We start from the raw sequence: 27,081 nt of genomic DNA on the forward strand, positions 1-27,081 counted from the left end.
ACGCAGACAATATGATGCTATACGTCCGCGACCCGATCCTGAACTTAAACCCACTGCTACGAGAATATATTAAATTCGGCCAACATTCAAGACTCGCGATTAATTGGGCAAAGTCACAAATTATCCCACTGACAGATACCACTACCCCACAGCCACTGGACTACCCGCTTGAGTGGCAGTCTGAATCCGTAAGATACTTGGGTGTATGGTTTCACAGAGACCCAGAGACTGTAATTCGCATAAACTATGGTAGGGCGATCAGTACCATAGAAGATAAAATCAAACGTTGGAATTGCTTACCACTGTCACTGGCTAACCGCACAGCCATAGTCAAAATGGTAATTCTGCCCAAACTATTGTATTTATTCAATAATATTCCGATCAAACCACCGATGGAGGTGTTTCGTAGAATAACATCCATGGTGCTAACATTAATATGGGCAGGCAAGCAAGCCAGAATAGGAATGCGTGCATTAGCGTAACCGTTCTCACAGGGAGGATACAGGGTACCGGATTTCTTCCTCTACTACTTATATGCACAAGCACAATATGCACACCACTGGTATCATGAAATCCCATTTCTTACTCATGTAACAGTCGATGAAGGAGATGCACAACCTGTCCCGCTGTTGGTTATCGTAACTCACCATCGGCCCCCCCTACAGAGTAGAGACATCAACACTATTAATGCAACGAACGAAGAATGGCACATAATGGGGAAAAAGGCAAACAACTACCGCTGTATGCAGCGGCGCTCCTGCTACACTATCACCCAGAACTGTCTGTCACTCAGGAGAAGGTGGGAAAGGGACTGCTACACAAAGTTGGTATAGTTACTATGGGCGACCTATACAAAAATGGCGAATTTACTACCTTCAAAGACCTAACATACATAAGTAACCCAACCCCACTATTTCAATTTACATACCACAGACTGCAGAAAGCGATGCAGAAACTATACCCATCCTATCCTGCAGAACCGCAACAATTGGCACCTCTACAACTAATTCTCATGACCCCCACTGCGACTCATATGGTATCCAAATTATACAGCACATTGCAGACTGACATTGCTGATAACACACAGCGCATGCTGGATAAATGGAATTCCACCCTAGAGGTTCCATTGACACCGGAGGAATGGACCACAGCCTGTTCCCTTACGGGCTGCTAACACCTAACGGCAACCTGCGAATCATACATTACAAATACCTCCACCAGGTTTATTACACACCTGCCAGACTCCACAAATACTGACTCAGTGCTGACTCCAAATGTAAGAGATGTCATGCGAATGACGGCGATTTTGTATATTTAGCATGGCGTTGCCCGAAGATAGCGGACTACTGGTTAAGGGTCACCACATTATTGAGCGACATGGTTGATGTTAGCATTGACTGCACAGTACGTACGTGTCTACTAGGGCTGCTGCCTCAAGTGAAAGCCCTTAAGCGTAAATACTGTGTAATAGCACTACTTTTGGCAAAATGCAGGGTGTCCATGGGATGGAATGGTAAAAAGGCTCCAACAACCAAACAATGGATACTGGACTTGACATACTGTAAAGATATGTTACTAACATATGAAGAAGAATTACCTGCTCGTTCTAGGCCTAAGGATTATTGGACATATTTAGTGGAATTTCTGAAAACGTACCAGAATGACTAATTCCATGTATTAACCTGAACAAAGAAACATTTGCCTTCAATGTGTATTATTTTTGAAGCCTATTGTACTGTACTTGAAACTGGAGATGGATGCTGTAGAGCCATGTTAGAGTTCGCTAAATATTGATGACTTTGTAAGTTGTTTTTTGAAATGCCAATAAAAATTTCTTTTTAAAAAGTTATTAGCAATTAAACAAATTGTTTTACTTGTTAAATGAAAAATTCACAAAATTGAATGCAATATGACGTACTGTTACAGTGTATAAGGTTAATTTCATTGTGAATCTTAAATGTTCTGCCTAGGTTACTGTTATAAGTGAATTTGCTCCTGATGTGTCTTCCCTGTTGCTCAGCTAGCATGAGCATGACAATGCTTGATGACCTCATAGAATGTTTGGTGCCTGCCCTGTGGGTGAAGTGGCAGTTGATAGCAGGCAGGCTGCGAGACAGGGAGGTTGCTCCTGGTGGGGTTTAATTTCCATCTACTTATCTTCTAACTCTGAACTTAGCTTGGAACTTAAGCTTAAATAAACCTATCCTGTTTATACACCTGGCTCAAGGATCTTCTATTTATTACATTTGGCGACTTTTTAAATAACCTACAACGTCAGTAAAGAGTCTATGCCTAAAGGAACTAAGCAACCTACTGAGAGAAAAGCATTTGAAATACTGGAAACAAGGAACCTGCAGCAAAGAGGAGAATATGCTTAGAAGACCCCACTAGAACAAAGGACATTACTTAAAAAATTTGGAATCTAAGGAAACGCCTTGCCTAACCCCACCAGTGTCCTTTGTCATTTGGACAGCCTGCTGCCCAAGGCGTTTGACCCCTTCTGCCAGTATCCGTGTAACTACTGTGGCGATTGCGCAACTGGATTAAATAAGCAGCAGCTATCTGTTCTGACAGAACCAACAGACACCCAGTGAGCCATTTTTAAGTGCTGAGAAAAATCCACACTTCAGATGAGAATTTACCCTGATTTCATGTAATGCTTGTGAACTTGAAGACCGTTGTGATCCCTTGAAGTTTTGAGAGACGTTCAATGAACTTTCTCCCATTGCGTATGCCAGAGGGCTTGAGCACCCTTCGACACCCCAGACATAGCTGCCAAGGTTTCAGATTGCCATGTGTGACATTTTCATAATTTAAACGTATTTATGAGTGACAATTCAACGATTATGAGTGACATTTTCTCACGAGCAATATGGGTTCGAGGCTCTTCTTATTTTCTCGCCAAGTGACGTTCCACCACCAATCTTGACTAATATTAATACCTACTTGCAGTGTTTCGTCCTCTTGTCAAGTGTTCACTTTGGCTTATGTATTCGGGTGAAAGATCGCTCCACGGTGTTTGCTGTCTCTTGATTTATTCATTTTTATAGTGTACTTATTGCTATGTTATAGTACATGTTCTGCTACTTTTACTCAATTTACTACAATAATTCTTACTTACTTTCTGAGAGTTGTGGGGCGAATATTGCTATACTACAATGTTTCTGGGCATGGTTGTGGTATGTTTAGTTTTGTTGTGCCCACTTCAGTATTGACAAGTGTTGGGAAATGAAGTTGCTGAAGATTCGTGCCCTGTTCAGTTTTAAAATGTTTTTGAGAGTTTAATACCCCATGATGGATTTTGGGAATGTGCGTTCCCCATTATGTAGAGCTTTGGGAACTTAGTGCCCCAGTTCAATTTTTAGAGGTTTTGCCCTATTACGTGAATCATAGGGGCATGAGTTCCCTATTACATGGAGGTTGAGGGAGCTTTATGCCCCATTTTTGGGTGTTTACCAAATTTTCTTGTAATGTTAAATATTATGCCAATAAGTGGCATCAATATTAATTTAATGTTCTCCAAGGGAGGGGGGAGGCGCTAATCTCAAATGTTCTAATTTTTGAGAATGTTATGTAAATGTTTTCTTATCTTTATATTTGGGAGTAATGTAAATCTTTTCCTTTAGGGTGCATCTTATTTTTATGTTAGTGTTTTCACTTCCTTCCTCCACATCTGTGTTATTGTTTCCATAAGGAAGGGGGGTGTGTTAAAAGTGACTTTGCTCCGGATTTGTCTTCCCTGTTGCTCAGCTAGCATGAGCATGACAATGCTTGATGACCTCATAGAATGTTTGGTGCCTGCCCTGTGGGTGAAGTGGCAGTTGATGGCAGACAGGCTGAGTGACAGGGAGGTCGCTCCTGATGGGGTTTAATTTCCATCTACTTATCTTCTAACTCTGAACTTAGCTTGGAATTTAAGCTTAAATAAACGTATCCTGTTTATACACCTGGCTCAAGGATCTTCTATTTATTACATTTGGCGACTTTTTAAATAACCTACAACGTCAGTAAAGAGTCTATGCCTAAAGGAACTAAGCAACCCACTGAGAGAAAAGCATTTGAAATACTGGAAACAAGGAACCTACAGCAAAGAGGAGAATATGCTTAGAAGACCCCACTAGAACAAAGGACATTACTTAAAAAATTTGGAATCTAAGGAAACGCCTTGCCTAACCCCACCAGTGTCCTTTGTTATTTGGACAGCCTGCTGCCCAAGGCGTTTGACCCCTTCTGCCAGTATCCGTGTAAACTACTGTGGCGATTGCGCAACTGGATTAAATAAGCAGCAGCTATCTGTTCTTACAGAACCAACAGACACCCAGTGAGCCATTTTTAAGTGCTGAGAAAAATCCACACTTCAGATGAGAATTTACCCTGATTTCATGTAATGCTTGTGAACTTGAAGACCGTTGTGATCCCTTGAAGTTTTGAGAGACGTTCAATGAACTTTCTCCCATTGCGTATGCCAGAGGGCTTGAGCACCCTTCGACACCCCAGACATAGCTGCCAAGGTTTCAGATTGCCATGTGTGACATTTTCATAATTTAAACGTAATTATGAGTGACAATTCAACAATTATGAGTGACATTTTCTCACGAGCAATATGGGTTCGAGGCTCTTCTTATTTGCTCGCAAAGTGACGTTCCACCACCAATCTTGACTAATATTAATACCTACTTGCAGTGTTTCGTCCTCTTGTCAAGTGTTCACTTTGGCTTATGTATTCGGGTGAAAGATCGCTCAACGGTGTTTGCTGTCTCTTGATTTATTCATTTTTATAGTGTACTTATTGCTATGTTATAGTACATGTTCTGCTACTTTTACTCAATTTACTACAATAATTCTTACTTACTTTCTGAGAGTTGTGGGGCGAATATTGCTATACTACAATGTTTCTGGGCATGGTTGTGGTATGTTTAGTTTTGTTGTGCCCACTTCAGTATTGACAAGTGTTGGGAAATGAAGTTATGTTATGTTATGTTAAGTGCCATTTGTAAAGCGCACTGACGCCGAAGCTTCCTGGCGCTGCTAGACAGGTGAGAGAGACAGAAATACACAAAACCTAGCATAAGGATGGGAACAGATGGGTCTTTAAGAGTTTCCTGAAGGAGAGAAGAGAGAGGGAGGATTTGATGGACAGGGGGAGAGAATTCCAGAGAGTGGGGGCTAGATAAGAAAAACGGCGGCCACCAAATTTCTTGGTTTTATTTTTTGGGGTGATTAGTAGGTCATTACGGGCAGAGCGTAGATTACGTGTAGGGCAGTAGGGGCGGATGAGGGAGTTGAGAAACCCAGGACTAGGGCAGTGAAGACATTTGAAAGTGAGGCAAGCCACCTTAAAGGCGACCCTTTGATTCACAGGGAGCCAGTGAAGGCTATGGAGCAGAGGTTTAGCGGATTGCCAACGAGGTAGTCCATGGATCAGGCGAGCTGCCTGGTTTTGGACGACCTGGAGGCGATTCAGCAGATAAAGTGGAAGGCCGTGATAAATAGAGTTAGAAAAATCAAGACGTGAGAGTACCAGTGAGGTAACAGATTGGGTGAGTGCTGCAGGGGGGAGGAAGTGACGAACTTTGCGAATCCTTCGAAGCTGGAACATGCATGATGAGATTACCGCTCCAACTTGGGCTTTGAGGGTAAGTTCGGTGTCAATAATTACGCCCAGACTTTTTATTGTTTTAGCAGGGGTGGGGGGGGGAACCAAGCTCCGGCGGCCAGAACTGAGGGCCCCAATGGATATGGCTGAGGCCAGGAAGAAGAAGCTCAGTTTTTCCTGGGTTGAGTTTTAATTGGTTCTGGTCCATCCAGAGTTGTATGTGAGTCATTACAGCATGGAACGTATTGATGGCCAGAGGGGAATTAAGTGGAAAAACAAGCTGCAAATCATCAGCATAATTAAAAATAGTGATGTCCCATTTGAGGAGGGATTGAATCAGTGGCCGAAGATACAAATTAAATAGAAGCGGGGAAAGAGAGGAGCCCTGGGGGACTCCGCAGACCGTGGGAGATTTTTTTGCCGTAAAAGGACCCAAGCGGACTGCCTGTGTTCTGCCAGTGAGGATGGATCTGACCCAATCGAGGGCCACGCCTCGGATGCCGGCCTGTTCGACACGGTGGAGAAGGATGTTATGATCCACCGTGTCGAACGCAGCAGACAGATCCAGGAGGACAAGGGCTTGAGGGTTCCCGATATCAGCGTTGTACCTGAGTATATCGAAAACTGCTAAAATGACCGCCTCCGTCGAGTGGGCGGGTCGGAAACCCGCCTGGTTGGGCTCAAGGTACTGGGAAGATTCGACAAAGTTTGATAAGCTGCGGGTGACATGAGCCTCCAGGATTTTAGATAGGTAGGGAAGGAGGGAAATAGGACGGTAGTTTGATGGCTCAATGGGGTCTGCATCAGGCTTCTTAAGAAGGGGCACCAGGATGGCCTCCTTAAAAGAGGTGGGGACACTGCCACTGGTGAGTGAGCTATTGAGCAAGTGTAGAATGTTGTCTGGTAGATTGAGGCAGATACTGCGCAGAACAGAGGGAGGGCAGCAGTCATTGGGGGAGCCTGATTTCACACGGGTGGCAAGTTCCACTAAGGAAGTCGTGTCTATAACAGGAAAGGTAGTGAAAGTCGACGTATTATCAAGGGAGGGATCAAGAGGGGGAAACTGGGTGGGGGGAGGGATAGAATTTTTAATTTTGATGACTTTTTCCAGGAAAAAGGAGTTCAGAGTATCACAAGTGTCCTGGGTAGGAGTCTGAGCTGGGAGTGATCTATCATCCGTAGTTAGCTCGTTTAGGACTCTAAACACTTCCTTGGATTTATTAGTAGCTGACACAATCCTACTGGAGAAGTGTTCCATTTTTGCTGACCTGATAGCGGATTTGTAATTATTACGAGTGATCAGGTAGACCTGTCTGGCAGAGTCAGAGTAGTCGTGCCTCCAAATACGTTCTGATTGATGTGTTTTTAATTTCAAGGTCTTGAGATCGTCGGAAAACCACCTGTGAGCGTACCGGTGCCTAGTACGAGGGAAGGTAACCAAGGGGGCAAACTGGTCGCTGGCCGACTCCAGCCAGGAGCCGATTTCTTGTTCCAGGTGATCGATGTTACTGGACGGAAGAGGGTCGGGGCAGGAAGCGGCGAGGGCAGAGAGAAAGCCCTGGGCATCGTAGGTGTTCCATTTCCGTGATTGTCCCCCGGCCATTAAAGGAGTGAAGATTTGGCCGCTAACTGTAATGGTAGTATCCACCAAGTAGTGGTCAGACCAGGTACAAGGAAGAGTGACTGGTGAAGACAGGGCCAGATTACAGGACCAGATGTGGTCTAAGATATGGCCCTTAATGTGGGTGGGGTAAGAGATATGCTGGGTGAGGTTCAGATTCTCGAGAGTCTCGAATAGCTCGATGGCGTGAGGGCCAGCATTGGGGTCATTAAACCAATAATTTAGGTCGCCAAAGATGGCGAAGTCAGAGTGTATTGTTAATAGCGCGGAAAGTTGTTCACTCAGGATGGAAGAGAAATGAGGCATGGAGTGAGGAGGCCGATATAGTAAGAGAAAGGTGATGGGGCCAGTGTTAGTTTGTACACTGAAGAGTAAATTCTCTACCCCCGGTAAAGGAAGAGGGTTAGAGGAAACAGAGGTAAGGCGTTTTGATACAATGGCTGCCACCCCCCCCCCGGGCCGGTCGTCAGGGCGGTTGGTATGGAGAATGTAATAGTCAGGGGGGAGGGCGGCCAGAATATCAGGGAGAGACTCGGATGTCAACCAGGTCTCCGTGAGCAGGAGCAGATCGGGGTTGGAGTTAGAAAGGAGGACAAAAATATCCTCAGAGTGTTTTACTAACGAGCGAGTGTTTAAATAAAGTACCCTAATTGAAGAGGAACGTTTTCTAGACGTGCTTGATGGTAGAGATCTGTCTGAGCAAGACTGTTTATGGCGCGAGATGCCAAGGGCGGTGGTGCGGCGAATGGCGGTGGGGGTGGCAGAGAATGCGGGATATTGAAGATCCCTGAGGGCATGGGCTGAGTAGGTAATGGAAGGAACAGAGTGCCATGTCCCATGGCCCGGTCTGGCGCGGACGGGCGCAGACGGGCTTGCCTTAAGCGTGCCTTCGGCGCGCAGGCGGCGCTCCCGCTGCGCTCGTCCGCTGCGCTTCCGGTATATGCACATTTTTATATTGGGTGAAAGAGTTCTGTGGGCCTGGCCTAAAAAGGGGCGTGGCCTGTCTCGTGGCCGGGAATGGCGGTTCTGTGGGGCAGCGCGTCAGCGCTACAATCCGCTGAACGCGTTCCCAATGCTTCACACAGAGTGAGAGGTAAAACACAACACAGAATAAAGGTGACACTCAAAGTTTAAAATCAGGTGTGTGCAGAAAGCGTCTCCCGGCTTTTCGCCTCAGGAGAGAAATTGTCTAGCAGATTCGTGCCCTGTTCAGTTTTAAAATGTTTTTGGGAGTTTAATACCCCATGATGGATTTTGGGGATGTGCGTTCCCCATTATGTAGAGCTTTGGGAACTTAGTGCCCCAGTTCAATTTTTAGAGGTTTTGCCCTATTACGTGGATCATAGGGACATGAGTTCCCTATTACATGGAGGTTGAGGGAGCTTTATGCCCCATTTTCGGGTGTTTACCAAATTTTCTTGTAATGTTAAGTATTATGCCAATAAGTGGCATCAATATTAATTTAATGTTCTCCAAGGGAGGGGGGAGGGGGCTAATCTCAAATGTTCTAATTTTTGAGAATGTTATGTAAATGTTTTCTTATCTTTATATTTGGGAGTAATGTAAATCTTTTCCTTTAGGGTGCATCTTATTTATGTTAGTGTTTTCACTTCCTTCCTCCACATCTGTGTTATTGTTTCCATAAGGAAGGGGGGTGTGTTAAAAGTGACTTTGCTCCGGATTTGTCTTCCCTGTTGCTCAGCTAGCATGAGCATGACAATGCTTGATGACCTCATAGAATGTTTGGTGCCTGGGTGGAGTGGCAGGGAGGTCGCTCCTGATGGGGTTTAATTTCCATCTACTTATCTTCTAACTCTGAACTTAGCTTGGATCTTAAGCTTAAATAAACCTATCCTGTTTATACACCTGGCTCAAGGATCTTCTATGTATTACAGTTACGTACCTTATTACTGTTTATTTTAAAGTATCTGTGCTGTGAACAAATATAAGTAAGCAATAGGGAGCATGATACTACATGTAAGTACCTAAGTACTAGAACTTAGTTTATGGAGTTGAGGTGCAGCCTTCTCCCCTTACAGCCTTCAATTTCCAACTTTTACCTAAGTATGTGAACAAATAATTCTGATGGATATTTCTAACCACAGATTCCTCACCATGTGAATATTTCCTAAGCATCAGACTGGACTTTTCGAGCAATACTTGTGTGGTTCTATGCTGACATCGTTCTGTTCCAGAAGTGAACAGCAGATCTGCATAAAGGTGCCACTAATGGGAACTAACATCATTTCTTTAGATTTAGAGCCTGATTTAGATCTTGGCCGGACTTCCATCGTCCCGAGGCGGTGGTTCAGAGTATTCCGTCGAGTTGACTTTATTCTGTCCTCCGAATTTAGATGTGCTGGTTGAACCACCACTGTAGCAGTCTTCCCTGCTGGCTAACAGTACTCTGCTGCCGTCAGGCCGGCGGTATTGCGCGGAACCTATTTAGATGTTCATTTTGTTCTGGCGGTGTCCTAGGGGAGGTTTGCTGGGGGAATGAGACCCTGGTGAAGTGGAGACTGGTAAGTACTACTTATTAATGTGTTGATACACATAGGTGTCAAGTTACCATCAAAAACATATGTAGGCAATGTGTTATGGCTCTTTGTGTTAGATATTGCATCCCGCGCACACAACATACACACACTATTGAATGGACACCCACAAGCACAACACTCGCAACCCTCACACAGCAATTATTTTTTAAGTGTTAATACAGGTATGTTCAGATTACCTTGATAAGTAGGGAAATGAACACTACTGCATTACACCTATGAAAAATATTGCATTTAAGAGCTATGCAAAAGATACACGAGGCTACAGAAATTGTCAACACACAAATGATAGTAGGACAATTGCACAAGTAGCTTATCTTAGATCTCTGAAACAATGGATTAGTTTGGCCTTGCGGTGAATTCGGAGCAGCAAAGGAGGGACCTGGACGATGGGGTACAAGATAGAAACGGAAGAGGAAAACACAAAATAAGGTAAGTTCTTACCTCATTTCCATCGAATTTGCCAACTCAAAAGTAGGAGGTTTCCCTCCACAGTTGCTTTGCCGGAAAGGCACATCGTGATTAGCTTGGCAGCTATCTTTGCTGGGCTCCCAGAGGCAGCCACTTTTGCCTATGGCACTTGTTGACCGGGGTGAGGATTCCTAGCGAAGTCAGCAGTACTCCGGCGGTCTTCCGCCTATGGACACACCAAGATCTAAATAGAGTGGGCGCATCGCCAAGATCTAAATCAGTCCATAGTCTAAAATCCAATGTGCAAGCAAATATCCCCTTCCAAAACTACAAGGTTCAAGCATATGTCTATGATGGATCCCCACAAAGTATACCTTTGGTGCTTAGGGTTGGAACTCAACTCCAGGACCAGCGATGACATATAGGACCATAAAACAAAGCTTTACATCGCCAAACAACGAAAGACTCCACAATCTAAAATGATCCCGTAAAAACCATGACCGTTGCACATGATTAACCGATCTGAAACTATCATGGTGAAGAAGTACTTTTTACCTAAAGAGTCCTGTACTGACAAACACAGGTCTCTTCCCCCACCAACAGGACTATGTCCTTCTGCATTAATGGCTAGAAACCTTAGGTAATAGTCAGAAATGACTAGACCCTTCTCCTTAAAAGGCGAGCCGAAGTGAAATTACGTATGTGCTCGTAAAGAAAGCTTCAGGAAATGTGTGTGGTGCTCTATGTAGGAGGCAGCATGGTCATGCAGAAACGTACAAATATTGTAATGTTAATAGTTATTTACAGAGCGCACATACACCGGGTGGCTTCATGGCGCTAACAGGCTCAGTATGCTAACCAGAATTTGTTAATTTGTTTAATTGTACACTTGCAGGAATAGCCAGGTCTTAAGAGAATTCCTAAATTCCTGAAGGTCAGTGCAGGACCGTATTTCCAATGGAAAGGAATTCCATAATTTAGGAGTAAGGACCGCAAATCTGCAGCCTCCTTGACGTACTCGCCTAAATATTGGATTGGTGAGGAGAGAGAGGTGGGCAGAAAAAAGATTACGTGAAGGGGTATGCCTAAGTATCAGGCTGTTGATAAAACCAGGCTATTGCCATGCTAGGCTTTAAAAACGAGACATCCTGTTTTAAAGGCACATCGCTGGAAGATGGGGAGACAGTGTAGTTTCCTCAAGAGAGGCGTAGCTGGTTGCCATCTCGGTTGTTGAAAGACCAACCGGGCAGCATGATTTTGAACTAGCTGCAGTTGTTTAAACAAATAGAGTGGCATACCCAGATACACCGAGTTGGCATAATCCAGATGTGACAAGACGGTGGCAATCATAATCTGGATCAGTGCATCATGAGTGAAAATGCAATCTATTTTCCGGATCTTACACAACTGGAAAAAGCACTTAAAAATCACCATGCCAACCTGAGATTTTAACGTAAGTTCATTATTAAGGGAGACTCCCAATGTTTTGGCCGAAGGAGATGAGGATGGAGAGGGACCTAGCTCTGGAGGCCACTAGTGCGGGCCTCAGAACTTATGACTATCCCCGGTCAGAACAAGCACTGTCTTTCCCATGTTTAATTTAAGGTGATTAAGGTCCATCCACTGTTGAAAATATAACACCATAGCCTGAAAATCCATGACAGAAGTGTGAGAGCCATCAATTTTAAAGACCAACTGTAAGTCGTCTGCATAGTTGAAAACTGTCACCATTCTTTCCTTCAGAGATTGGATCAGAGGAGCAATATAAATGTTAAACAAATGGGGGGAAAGTGCCAAGCCCTGTGTGACTCCACAAGTAATTTTACGTGAGGGAGCCAGGAAGTGCCCTTGACGGACAGCCTGGGACCGATCATCCAGAAATGAGGTTAGCCAGCAAGCAGCCGCTCCTTGAATGCCAGTAAGTTTGACACAGTTGGCCAAAATAGCATGGTCGACCGTGTAAAAAGCGGCAGATAAATCCAATAGTACCGACTCCTGAGGAGAGCCTTTATTAGCATGGTCCCGGAGAGTATCCAGGACAGCAAGCATGACAGTTTCGGTGGAGTGGGCCGGCCGAAAACCTGCCTGATGAGGATCAAGATATTTAGACTCCTCCAAAAAATTAGAGAGGCATTTGGTTACACGGGCCTCTAATACCTTTGCTAAGAACGGGAGCAGGGAAATCGGATGATAACTCGATGGAAGTGTGGGATCAGCTCCTGTTTTTTTAAAAAGGGGTACCACTAAGGCTTTCTTGAAAGCCATAGGAACTTGAGCAGATGAAAGAGACTCATTCAGAAGGGTGAGTACAGGACCTGGGAGAGCTGCAAGGCAGTCCTTAAGTATGTAGGGCGGACAGCAATCAGAGGGGGCACCTGATTTAACTTTCGCTAAAAGATTAAGAAAGGTTTCAGTATTAATACTAGGAAAATAACTTAAAGTACTATTTTTTTGGGACACAGCAGAGGAATTCGAAGTGAGAGGGTGACTGGGTATGTTAGCCTTGATAGCAATAATTGTATCAATGAAATAATCACTAAGGGAGTTACACAGTGCTTGGAAGGGCAAAGCCCTCAAAAGAATTCTCTCTGGATTAGATAGTTTTTTGACTATATTGAATATTACTTTAGGGTTCTTATTGGAGTTGAGAATACGTGTGGAGAAATGGGTAGCTTTGGCTGTAAGGATGCTTTTCTTATATTCTTTCCTGGCTGCAATATAGAGGAGTTTTTTATCAGGGCAGTACTTTAATCTCCACTGTCTCTCCAGTTGATGTAACACCAGTTGTAGCGGGTAAAAATTAGCAAGCACTGAGTACAATATACTCTGTTAACTAGTTATCAAATTTTAGGTTTACTATTTTACAAATCAGTCTCCTTGGGAAAGAAAACATTAAAGAAAGTTGTCTGTTTTTAGTTAATTAATTTAGACTGAGAAATGTTGTACTGTTGAAATTCAATGCACAAAAAGACACTGAATGCAATAAAATACATATGAATGAACATGTTAACAAATGTAAGGGAATGTAAATGCGTTTTAAAATGTATTTTTTTTTTTTTGACCAGCCTCAAACAAAGAGACTAGGGAAATAAGGAAGATTTGCTGACTGATTCAGTGGCCCTTTTTCCTGCTGTGAAATTTCCTATAGGGTATTTCATTTGTCGTGCATGTCTACAGGCTTTCAATGCCTGGAGTTTGTCCCAGGATGATGTCTCATTGCTCTCTCTTACTTAACAGTCACATTTAAGTACTGTCTACACCACTAAGCAAAAAGTTAATAGTTCTGAAATGGCAGCTATCTACATACTCCTCTTCACAGCAAAGTGGGGAGTTCAACCTTATGTTTGACACTTCCGAGACCAGACTTTCTAGGTCTATGAACTCCCAATGCAACAAGACTACAAGATGCTGATGACTAAAATACTTCAACATGGGTTTTAGGAGCATACCCTAATCCTCAGATTAAAGGTTAGGGGGGGGGATTAAACATAGAGACCAGGGATAGGAAGAATGTGAGACCCGGGACAAAGTGAATGCAGGAGAGCATGCGTACCTTCCCGACACTAAATATTTCAAATAAAGCCAAGAAAAATTCAACATTTGGCTATTAAGACCTCAGAATAACTGTGAGCAGGCTTTACACTTTATCCTCCCAAAACAACTTGACTTCTTTGACTAAGAATTTCTAAATAGCATGATTCCCTACTGCAGCCACTCTTAATCATTAGGAATGTACGGCCCCCACTTACTACATCAGAACGTAAGTTGCTCAGAGCATACAATATCGAGCTTTGGTCTAGTTGAGGGCTTCTAGAGCCAAACAACATCCCCATGTGATGACACCTGGTGCCCCCACCTTCGGAAACCCATGCACGTAACCTCTGCATCATACTGGGCTCATCACTCACTATGAAGCGCCAGATTAACGCTATCTCCGCACACTATGTAAAACATTCAAATGGATACCCTCTGACTCCAGGAAAACAGCCACTCATGCCCTCATCACCAGCAGACTGGTCTACTGCAACGCCCTCTGTCGGGATCAACAAAAAACTCCTCCACCAACTCCAGACCGTCCAGAATGCAGCAGCCAGACTAATCCTCGTTATACCACTGCTTAACCACATCACCCAACACTTCAGTGACGTCCTCTGGCTCCCTGGCAAAAGAAGAATGGTTTTCAAGCTGCTCACGCACTTCTGCAAGACCCTCCACAACATCACCACAAGACCTCAACAACCACCTATCCTTCCATGGCCTCAAGAAAAACCTCTGCTCAGCCGACCTTGCCCTAGCTACCGTCCCACCCTTCTACAGGAACAGAGCGGTGGAAGGTCATTCTCCTACCTCAGCGCCAAGACCTGAAACAATCTCCCCCTTCACCTCTGGGAAAGCACGACACTGCGCCAATTCAGGAAAGACCTCAAGACCTGGCTCTTCGAATGACCCAAACGGAGTGCCCCCCCACACACACACCACCGCCTTGAGACCTTAACAGGTGATTAGTGCCTTTTACAAACCGCTCTTTGATTGATTGATTGAACCACTACTTGGAGGCAAACCACCTCACACTCCGCTTTCACATTAGTTGAGTTGAAAGGTCACACGATCTGTTCCTGTACGGCATACCTACAAAGGGTTAACTCTCCAAACCATCCACCCACTCAAAAACATAATATGGGAGTGGTAGCCCTGATCCTTGAGGGAAATCCCCACTCTCCCACCCCCGGATAAGCACAAGTACAGGCCAAAGATGGCAGTTAATGATGGGTAATTCAGCACTGTGCAGATATCCATTAACACGGTCCAGCTACGACTGTTGTGCTGTCAGGCATCCATCCATGGATGGTCGTGGGGCACAGGCCTCCTCAGGGGGCAATCTGTCAATGTCTTCAGAGAGCCTAATGCTCCCTGATCCAACCCCTACAATCCTAAGGCTTTCCAAGGTGGGCAGTAGGCAGACTCCAAGTAAAGACCCTGAGACTTCACACCCTAGTGTGTGGACATAGTTTGCGAGAGGCCAGCTGCAAAATGTTACCAGGTGTAGCTCACCCTACAGCAAACCTGGATCACTTATCAGACAGTATGTCACTGACATACTATTTTATATAGTGCATACTACCCCTGATGAGGCATTGAAGCGCTTTATGGCGAGTAGCATGCTACCCTTCAGCCCAAAGGTAGTGGTCAGTCCATTCGTATGTGGGGTTAGTTTCGCATGCTCGTTCGATGCTTTCATGCCTGTTTCTTTGTGGTACATTATTGGCATTATTAGAGAGGGCTCTATGAGAAGCAATTGTTTGCTGGAATTAGTATAGGTATGGTTTCCTAAAGAACTTTAGACGGAAAGGCATGAGATTTAAATGTAAATGTAAATGTAAAATGTAAATTGATACTTGTATAGTGCACTACTCACCCGCAAGGGTCTCAAGGCGCTTGTACGAATACCGCTGTGGAATCCATCCTGGCTTTCCCTGTGAGGCGTCCACTCCTGGGCACCCCCAAGGTGGAGGCCAGGCATCCTTAGCGTTGTGGGGGCCGTTGTGGAGATTAAGCAAGCTATTGCCCAGAGTTGCAGAGTGGGACTCCATCATTGGAATAGGCACCGAGGCGAGAATTATCAGGTCCGTGGAATTTTGAGCCCAAGACCCGCCGAGGCGGGGAATTGAACCCTGGTCCCGGGCCAGACCTCTGCATCAGGGTCTGCCGCTCTAATCAGTGAGCCACACTTAGAGAAACTTGTAAACAAAAGAGGCCCTCAGAAGGGAGATGGGAAACAGCGGTGCACGTAAAAAAAATGTTTTTAAGGGTATAGAAAGAAGTAAGTAACAATAACAAAAATGTTATAGAATGACAATTTTGAATGCAGGATTTTAAGGAATATAGCAGGTAGAGAATTGTTGCATGCAATTTGTGGATGTAAACCTGTCGAAAATAAACTCTTTTTAATTGTGCTCCTAAGGAATGTATCTTAATTAATCTTTCTAGAGGCAGTTAAGTTGACATAGATAACAGTGTAAAGGAAGCCCAGTGTTTGTCGAGACTGCTGTACTGTCAAGCAGTGTAACAAATTAGCATATTCTGTTACCTAAAATTATAATGAGAACACGCCAGCGAGACCTGTTTATATCCCTAATAAGCAGATTATTTCATACTGCAAGGAATCGTTATGGTTTATACAAATCGTATGCATATCCATAAGCTATACATACCATATAAAACAAATGTTATGTAAACACCCATCAACTTAAAGATCTACAAGGCAATAGATAAACACATTACAGCAGTCATTAGTATAATTAGTCTGTGTCAGTGACTCATTCAATACCTGGCTAAGAAGGTATTGCCCACTGCATCCACCTGAAGAGCACCCCCACAGAACACACACCATGTCCATCAGAATGGATGTATCCGAGGTCACCTTTACCTCCCAGCATGCACCCTGCCTGAATCTCTGCAGCTCCCACTTCAAACAGCCCAGCTGCAGGAGTGCTGCCTGTTGGGCTAGCAAGGGTGTCATGCCAACTCCTGTCTTTAAGTGGCTCCTGCAGCCTCGCAAAGCACGATTCATCCTCATTACATGTTGCGCACAAGGCTGTATAACGGTTAGTTAAAAAAACATGATAACAATGGAAAAAGGAGCTAGCCTCCAACAGGCATTTGCAATGCGATAGGTCTTGCATTTACGCTAGTTTAAGCTATTAGCATTATAAATGACAATGCCTTTTATTTATGTTTTAAGAACAAAAATCAAAAGGCATTGTCATTTACAATGCCAATAGCTCAAACTAGGGTAAATGCAAGATCTATTGCATTGCAAATGCTTGCTGAATGTATGGCCTATATACTTCCACGGCTCACATCCGGGAACTAACAGCATCACCAAAGAAATAGACGAAGCCAATAAGTGAGACTCATTGACTTAGACAGTGCTTGCTATATGTAGCCCATAATATTAAGTGCGTGCGCTTTCCTAGTTCTTCCAACTTTTTGCACTTAAGAAAACTAGGCGAACGGAGACAGAGTTATTTGTCCAGGAGCACACTGTGCACTACAATTCCCACAGCGCGTTGGTTAGCCGGGTAGCTGATGTATGGCGACCCCGGAAAGTAGGTTCATGCAACACACAAGCTGATGGTAGAGACAGCTGCCACTTTCCCCTCTCCCACGCGATTGCCCTATGACCCGTCATGCCGATTAGTGCCAATCATTAGCAACACCAGTTAATTAACATGGGTGCAGTGGAGGCATGAACATGTTATCTTGAGTACACAGAGTGATGAAATTATGTCTCGTTGCCAGCCCTGGAGGCTAAGAAAGACTCCGCTCAACCCTCCCAGCCTCCATAATACTGACCGCAGATAGCATTGTGCATCAGCTCTGCAAGGAGTAACCAGATTCGAATAGACACACTGAATGCTTCGGATAATACGGAGGCAGATTTCCCTGAAATGGCGTGTTTTACAATAAGTACCTCAGGGTGAGAAATCCAAGCCACAAAGAGGAACCACTCAACCCATCATATGCGCACTGGTGACACACAACTCTGCAAACAAACAATGCAATGAAATCCTTTGAGGAGAGAAGACACACCACACGAGGCACACCACTGTGACCTACACCACATACCGAACAAGCAAGGATAGCAGCAACGTAGACTGTCTCGTGGAGGAGGCGGGGCTGGGGGTGGGGAGAAACAGACATGAGGGTGACGGAGCGAGATTAAGCAATGACGGGGTGAGTGTCGGATTGGGTTAATTCCGGGTGCCTGGGTTAAAGTGAAAGAGCGGGCGCTCATGTGCTGCCTGCAGTAAAAGAAACTCATTAATGAAAGTAGTGCTCACAGACTAACGAAGGTGTACCGGGTAACAACCGAATTAAAAGGGCCAGTCGCCATGGGAGGTTACAAATGAAGATAAGGTGGGACTAACGAGCATCTTCACGAATCAGAAGGAAGCATTTACGAAGGACAATGACACAAACCAATGACAAATATGGGCATAGAGTAGGTGGGGCTTCTGTTTCATACTACACTACAACAAGTCTTGCAGAGCAGTGCTTGCGCGCTGCCTCTTGGCTCGACCTAAATATGATAACCCAACATGATTCGTCCCTTAGTTTAAGACATGCAGACCATATATAGGTAGCCACCGAGGTTAACTATTAAATGTCATCAGTTTGGAACACGACAATAAAGCATCATGACAGTGTCACTCCTTTGTTCTCTCCTAGAAGGAGAAGCTATTTCCGTCCTCGCCATCCATTCAGAACAGACGAGGATAACAAAGTGTTATAATGCCTCTCTGCCCCCAAAGCATGCAGTCACAGAACAGCGACACTGTGCATCCCATTCTGAAAGAGACTCTAGTTCGAAATGTCCCTAATCTGAACTTTAGATATATAAGGAGTGCTTCATCTCCTGGTGCAGTTGATCAAGTTATATGTATTAGCACAAAATGCTATTTTGTTTTGAGCATATTTCATCACATTTATACCAATATCACTGTTTTTGCTAAGAATAAAGATGATAAAAAGTCAATTGTGCACTCTTTGAGGGCTCCGGATACGTGAAATCTTTTGGGAACACTCATGTAATTTGTTTTTTTTTTTAATGTTAGAACTTTATTTATGTAAGAGTGCTGTTGTGTGGCTGGTTAAATACACATTATCTGTGTCTAGGGATTCGCGCAGCTGTTAATGAATGGATCAGCCCGTGCCCGAGGTATCAAATTGCAGCCAGGCATGTTATAAACTCGATGCGTTGTATTGATCCGCAGGTCGCATTCCGGACAGCCTGAAGAACTGTGTCAACAAAGATCACTTGCCCACAGCTCCACATTGGGCCAGCATGGATCCCGGGGTCGTCCATCAGGAGCTGAACGGGGCTGCATACAGGTAAGGGTCACATCAGAGGGGGTGCTGATCCTCCTGCATTGGAGCAAAGTGTTGGCACAGCAGCTCTTACTGACACAAGATGCTTAGAACACAAACCACTGAAATGGAATTAGATTTCCATGGCAATTAGAGTTGCTTCATACTAAACTTAGAAATAATGTGCTTCTTGGCCAATCCATTCACACAGTATTTACTGCTTGGGAGCTTTTGGGTTTCAAGGTTCTTGTGATGGGCAGACGTTTGTAGGTCAATAAAGTCTTGTAACAACACTTAACAAAAGGCAGCCACTGCTTACATTCGTAGATAAATAAACACAGACATAAAGGTAAATTGAAGTTTTTAGGCAGGGCTCAAACAGTTAAAGGACTCTCCAGCCAAGATACCTACCCTTAGGGTTGCCTCTTCCTCAAGTGCATTTATCAGGGGGTCCGGCAGTCAAAATAATCTATCTAGCTCTGCGTTGCCTGACGTCTGAACCCCTCCGAGATCTCCAATCCCATCATTCTAAAGGTGTTCCACAATTTTAGACTAAATGTTGTTTTAAACGGAAACAGTATGATGACCAGGTGTCAAAGACAAAGGGCCCATTGAGGCGGTGAGGAGTGAAAGTGTACTCCTAAAGGAGCTATGTGGGATTGCAGAAATGTATTTGCATCTGATTGTGGCAGTACCTGTGTAAAAGATTGTCACTAGTGTTTGTGAAAGGGCCTCATCCAATCCTTTTTAATGATTGATGGTTAATGCTTTAATATCTGATATGGTTAAAGTTACTTTTCCTTCTCTCTGTTTCTGCTTCCTTGTAACAGATGCAGTGCATCTCTGTTTTAATGTTGCACTGTTTGCTGATACGTGTGTGATTGGGTGTGCTCAGTTGATAAAATAGGTGTGGCATCCAACCCAATTGATTGAATTATTTTTCTTACGCTGTCACTTAGCCGACGAACTTTGACCACTTTGTGCTCATTCATGTTTCAGTATTTAAAATAACAAAAAATAAAAACTACACTTTTACATACATTTTGTCGTGCGTTCGACAAATGCTAATTTTTTCTGGAATAACCCGTCCGACAATGTGTTTTGAAATTGCAGCATTGCTTATCCACTTTTTCATGCTCCAATTTTCTCCTCCTCATCATTCACTTGCTATAACAAGGATTTCCACTTATCCAAATGCTTCTTTTATTCCTAAAAACATTTCTTCCATTGCTTTTACTGCTAGATCTTTGTAAAGAAAAGTCTCAGTCGCTCTCATCTGGAATTGCAGCATACAGACTCCTGACTCCAGACTCCAGATGCTCGAGGTAATCTCAGCACTGATGAACACATGGACTGTATCCCAGGCCGGTGCGTTTCTTTGCTCATCGTGCCACCTCAGATGAGACCCAACCATAATCAAGTCAGCCTAGCGCTGCTCCTGGAGGGACAGTCCAGCCAAACTGCCAAGCCATGCCCTCTCTGAAGCAGAACACAGCAACCCACGCCAGTTTCGGCTCAGGTGGGTCTCTTTAGTCGGGTGCAGCTTGGTTGCAGTGGCGCAGGAGGCACGGGACCTGCGTCATGGTATATCCAGCCCACTTAGCACAACCTCTGCACCATTTTAACCTCCTCTAAATATGACTGAAAATATTGAATCATCTTCAGAGATCGTGATTATAACAAATCAGAAGGAAACGGTAGTCCTCTGCCACAGTATCTGAGCTAGAAATGGATGCATGCGGCTCTGCAGGGGCCACAGATGGGTGTCCTTAGCACTTCGCTGATGCTACAGTAAGTTTCCTTTGGTCTGCACATGGGCAACAACCCGATTGGTGCAGGAGACTCCACAGTAACCTCCTCTAACATATGGGGTCACCAGCTTACACCTGCACGAGGGCTGTTCGATGCAGCTGCTGTCTTTTTACATCTCACTACAGGGATCCACTCGCCAGGATCCTTTATTGAACCTCACTTTCTCCATCTCTCCTCTTCCTGACAGGGCACACTGGTCTTTGCAAGCTGGTGCTTCAGGCTCCAGGGGCAGGTGGTCTTGGATCTCCCTGGGAGATGACCCCTCACCCACCTGGGAGACCACCAGGCCTTAGCCTCAGCCCTGATCACAGGCAGAGGCCTCACAGAGCGCCGCCTCCACGCACAGCCCATGTGGCTGCTTGAAAGTTGACAATTGTAGCGGCCTTGAGCTCTCCATCTTCTAGTTAATTCCTAGACACCAAATGTGATCCAGGGCTGAGTCACTGAAGTTTGTTTTGGGAGCCTGCTTCATTTTGAAGTACCCTATCCTCTGCCCTTCCTGCATAAAGTAGTCTGTCAGAGCAAGAGTGACTGCAAATCTGATAGCCCCACACATAGGCCATATGAGTGAGTAGAAGTTCACACCTGGATGTCCGCCACAGTGATATGTATATCAAAAGGTTACTGCAGGGCCTCAGCCTTACTCTTGATGATTCTCTTATTAGCCCTGTCGCCTTCCTGAGATGTGGCCAGGCACCTTTGGAGAGACCTCTCTCAGAATCAAAGTCAAAGAGCACCATTTGAACTGTGCTAGAGAGCCTGGCGCTCCTTCCTCCAGTGTGCGTCCCACCCACCTCACAGGAATGAGGCCTTTAACAAATCTAACTGGGGTGGGGGGGTTATTCCTCTGCCTCCACTCAGCCCTGGGTCTCCCAAAATGAAACCCAGAATCTTCTATGCATTGTACCATTCACAAGCACACATACTGAAAGCATTGTAGGAGTGGCTCAGATTCAGTCATGTCACTAAAACATTATAGAGAATGGTACAGCCATTCCCAATTTGTATCACCTCCAAAAAAACTGAATGGGCTGGGAAAGAATCAGTCCTAGATCAGCTGTGCACTAAAAAGAGCAAGAGTTGGAACAGAGGTAATCATGTTTATGCACTCTTGTGTACCTGATTGAGACCCAACACTGCTGCATGATAAAAGTTAAGCAGACATAAAAACACATAACTGATGCGTTGGAGGAATTTGCATTTACCTTGAGGGTTCTCCTAGCACTTTTGACACGTAATGGAAGTTTACTGTTACCCATCTGAGTGGTAATTATTATTATTATTATTATTAACTGAGCTTATAAAGCGCCTGGTTACACTAGTCAGTGTGTCCCCGCGCTAATAGTGGCCAAAAGATCCCTAACACAGCCAGAAAAGAGCGCTTCAATATTTGGGGAACAGATGTGTCTTGAGTTCCTTGCGGAAAACTCTTTCAGACGGCTCCATCCGGAGTCTGAGAGGAAGAGTGTTCCAACTCTGTGCTGCCAGAAGGCGGAAGGATCTGCCGCCCATCCTGGCCCTGCAAACCTTCGGGATACACATTAGCCCAGTGCCCTCCGACCGGAGGGGCCTAGTTGGTTTATACAGTGTGAGCAGATTCCTCAGGAAACTCGGGCACTTACCGTGAGCGATCCGATGGCCTATACACAGGATTTTAAACTGGACACGCTCTTTAATTGGGAGCCAGTGGAGCGTCCCCAATGCCTTTTTGGTGGAAGATCTTTTTGGCAGTGATAACACTAGGCGTGCAGCAGCATTTTGGATACCTTGCAAGCGTTGAAGACATCTCACGTTAGCTCCCAGATATAAGGCATTCCCGTAGTCCAGCCTGGAAGTCACCAGGGCATGGACCAGGGCCCTTCTAGCTGACACTGGGAGCAGGTCGAGTGTCTTTCTCAGACAACGGAGAATGCCAAAGCAAGTACCAGCTACACGTCTAGTGTGATACTCAAAAGATAGTTTTGAGTCCATCCAAATACCCAGATTCTTGACCTGTTCTTTAGGTTGAGGTAAGGGGCCCAGGGTCTGGGGCCACCATGCGGATGTCCAAACAGACGGAGACTTGCCTACAATAAGCACCTCCGTCTTGTCCCCATTTAATCTGAGACAATTGTTTGACATTCAATTAGCCAGGTCTTGCAGGCAGGATGTAAACTGACTGGCTGCCTGCTCAGCTGGCTGAGAAAGAGCTACAACCAGCTGAGTATCATCCGCGTAAGTCACCACAACAACCCCGTGTTTCTCCGCAATAGATGCCACTGGGGCAACATAGAGGTTGAATAAAGTGGGACTTAGGCTTGAGCCTTGGGGAACTCCTTGGCTCAGGGCGATAGCTCTGGACCTATGAGGCCCCTGCTCCACACAAAAGCTGCGGCCAAGGAGAAAGGACTTCAGCCAGTGCCACGCTTTGCCAGCAACTCCTCCCTCTCTCAGGCGCTGTAGCAGTGTGTGATGGGCCACAGTGTCAAACGCGGCACTGAGATCTAAAAGAATCAGTGCCGCAGTTTGACCCTCATCCACATGCTTCCTAAGCATCTCCGTGGAATAGAGGAGAGCCGACTCCGTGGAGTGGAGAGCACGGAAGCCAGCCTGGGTGGGGTGATAGAGTTGTTGGGTTTCAATGTGAGCCGTAAGTTGTTGGTTCGCCAATTTTTCCGCTATTTTGGCGATGTAAGGGAGAAGTGAAATAGGCCGTAAATTGCTCATTTGAGCGATGTTAATCTGTGGCTTCTTCTTAAGTGGAAGTACCACAGCCTGTTTCCATGTCGTTGGAACCGTGCCAGAGTCAAATGACAGTGTCAGGAGATGTCTGACATACGGCGCTAGTGTCTCCATATTGCTTCTCAGAATTTTGGCGGGTGCCGGATCTCTAGGAGAGCCTGATTTTATACTTCCAGCCACCTTTTTCAGTTCAACAATATCAGGAGTCAGAAAAGCGCACAGCTTATCTGTGGCTGAAGGTCCCTCATCCAGCAGGGTTTGGTCGCTGGAACCGGCCCTGGCTGTGTTGGAGAAGGCAGCATATATATCCTGTACCTTTTTATTAAAGTAGTCAGCTATCTGATTGCAAGATTGCACCGAGGTAGCTGCTCTTTCTTCCAGACAGGCCAGAGAGGATAATTCCTTATATACTGTGAAGAGTTCTTTGGCGGAGCAATCGGCCTTAGTAATCCTTTCAGTATAATAATCTGCCCGTGTTTTCCTTATCAGAGCATGATACTTTTTAAGGTTCAGCTTATATTCCCTCTCTTGGTCTGGTGCGTAATCCTGTCTCCAGATTCTTTCGAACCGCTTACATACGGTCTTAGCCCTTTTTAAGTCCTCATTAAACCAAGCCGCGGATTTAGTACGCCGCATAGGTCCCCTATTAGACCATGGTGCTGTAGCGTCCAAAGCAGCATGGATGCGTCGATCGAGTGTTTCGCACGCCCCATCAATTGTTAGGCCCAGACCTTCCGGTGGTCCTCCCTGTTCCAAACCGGTCTTGAAGTCTGCGGGGGAAAACCTGGCCCACCTCCTCTGTAGCTTGCGAGTACCATCCCTTTTCCCTTGGAGAATTCCAGGGGATTGATTAATCTGAAATGGTACCAAAAAGTGATCCGTCCATACCATTGGTTTTGGGGGATCAACTATGAGGGAGTCCCAGTTACAGAAAATAGGGTCTAACGTATGCCCTAGTCGGTGAGTGGGCAGTTCCGATTTAAGAACTAATTGCAGAGTTAGTAAGTCATTACGGACCTCTTGGGCCGAGATGCTCAAAGCATCGTTAAAATGAAGATTAAGGTCACCCAGCAACAGAAATTTCTCATAGCGCAAAGCTGGGGATAATATGTTCTGTATCAGACTGGCAGCAAACTGACTGCTACCTCCAGGGGGCCTGTATACTAGGAGGCCTTTTATTATATAGTTTTTAGAGACAGATATAGAAAAGGTTCCAGCCTCACTATCTGATATTGAAATGGCCTCCAGAGTGCATTCAATCCCGTGCTTATGAATAATCGCAATCCCTCCGCCTCTCCCACACGGTCTATCTAACCTACAAATGCCATAACCTGGGGGGAGTGCGTCTAGCACCTCGGGGGATGACTCCTCATCCAGCCAAGTTTCAGTAGTGAACAGGATATCTAGTTTACTGTCCTCAAGTAAGTCCCGCACTTCCATGCGGTGCTTTCTGAGGGACCTGCAGTTGATCAATGCGCATCCAAGCTTTCTGGCGGATCCATTACAGGCCTTCCAGTGGCTGAATGAGTAGCCACAGTGACTGCACGTATTCCCAAGTCCATCAGATGCACTATCCTTAATAGGCAAGCAGCTATACTCAGCGCATGTGCGCAAATCCAAAAGTTCCTGGCGGGTATAACAGAGGTCTATCTGAGATTGTGCAGGGGTTCTGGCCCCCGGCCCTCGGCAGCCGCGGACGGGCGCAGACGGGCTTGCCTTAGGCGCGCCTTCGGCGCGCTGCCGGCGCGCCCGCTGCGCTCGTCCGCTGCGCGGCCGGGAGAAACACATTCATATACCGGAGGTGGGGAGGTATGGCCTGATGCAGTGGGCGTCGCCTGTGTCACCAGGGAAATGGCGTCAGGAATGAATCCCTCGGCAGCGCTAATATCGGCTGCGCGAGGAGAAGGAAGTAAGTGCCCAGGGAGGGGGTGAGGTTAAAACCAACACACTATCACACAAAAGTTACAATTTTAAAAGATAAACACGCTATCTCCCGGCTGTGCCTCAGGAGATCAATAGTCCACGGGCTCGCGCTAGCCTTCAGCGCGCTTTTATGGAGTGTCGGCGGGGGGCGTGACCTGATGCAGTGGGCGTCGCCTGTGTCACCAGGGAAATGGCGTCAGGAATGAATCCCTCGGCAGCGCTAATATCGGCTGCGCGAGGAGAAGGAAGTAAGTGCCCAGGGAGGGGGTGAGGTTAAAACCAACACACTATCACACAAAAGTTACAATTTTAAAAGATAAACACGCTATCTCCCGGCTGTGCCTCAGGAGATCAATAGTCCATTATTATAATATAATATATATAATATATAATATAATAATCATTTTATCAACCTTGAAAAGATCAAAGGTTTTATGGATTTTAACCTGTACACACGATATAAAATGCAGATCCATGTCATGGATGTGTTAGTCAACGGAGTCACTAACCCTTGGTCAATGCAATAATTTTTTCAAAATGAAAATCCTATATTACTCCTCTAAAGAAAACAATGTTGACTGGAAGCCTGGGCAGTCTAGCCATCTTATTCAGTTACTTGACCTATAGGTCTAGTGGTATTTTGAGGTTTTTTTTTCTAGCCCCGGCATTGAATATGGCTATATACATGGCCCTGTGGAAGGCTTTGGCTGAAACATGCAGGCTATGTTTTGACTGCACGATGCACTTTATTTGCTAAAATGTCTTAACAGATGAAAAAAAAGGTCTTTTGAATGTGTCCGAGTTGTGCCGCTTGCTGCTCCAAACAGAAGAAATTGAGTTGTGAGAAGGAGTTGGTTTGATATGCCGAAACATGATATATTTATATATATATATATATATATATATGAAGAAGGAATACAATGTCTTTACATCTGCAAATAGTTTTTTTCATGGTACAACACATGCTTCAACAGCGCATGCTTTTCCATGTGATCTCAACCACGACGCGTTTTTACCACGCATGCCTTAAACACACAATTTTGTGGTAAAGACATGATTGGTAACTAGACGTGTACTAAAGATCACTCCTCTGTCCCGAGCCCTCATACATCCCCTTAGCCCTGAAAACTGTCCCTTTTCCCCTGCCCCTCCCTGAGCCCTATACACTGACCCCACAGCCTAAAGTCTACCCGACCACAGCCACCTGCACCCTGAACCCTAAAAACTGACCCCTACCCCTTAAAACTACCCCGAGCCAACACCCCCGGCCTGAAGGTTAAAATTGCCCCAGCCATGAAAACTGACCCTCCTGCCCGAGCCTTAAATACTAACCCCACGCTCTAAATACTTCAGGTTCCCGCGCCCTGAACCCTAAAAACTGAACCCTACCCTTTAAAACTCGCCTGACCCAGGCCCCCGCCCTGAGGCCTAAAACTGCCCTGAAAACTGACCCTTCCCACCCACCTCGCCCTGAAAACTGAGCCCACACCCTAAAAACTACCCCTACCCCAGCCCCCACTGCCCTGAGCCCTAAACCCCTCCCTCTGCCCTGTAAACAACATAACCCCCTC

The 27,081-nt window shown here is 45.3% G+C and overlaps 1 protein-coding gene across 4 annotated transcripts in view; it reads left to right on the plus strand.

Moving 5' to 3' along the window:
• CTBP1 (C-terminal binding protein 1) overlaps window positions 1-27,081 on the plus strand; it is an 857,630-nt gene that overhangs the window by 636,556 nt on the left and 193,993 nt on the right. For all 4 annotated transcript variants that reach the window (XM_086964238.1, XM_086964235.1, XM_086964236.1 and 1 more), the window contains exon 8: window positions 18,961-19,078. In XM_086964238.1, the coding sequence (XP_086820364.1) occupies window positions 18,961-19,078 (118 nt within the window). The remainder of the gene's footprint in view (window positions 1-18,960; window positions 19,079-27,081) is intronic.

This window comes from Lissotriton vulgaris, chromosome 3_2 (genome assembly GCF_964263255.1).
Source record: "Lissotriton vulgaris chromosome 3_2, aLisVul1.2, whole genome shotgun sequence".
Lineage (NCBI taxonomy): Eukaryota > Metazoa > Chordata > Amphibia > Caudata > Salamandridae > Lissotriton > Lissotriton vulgaris.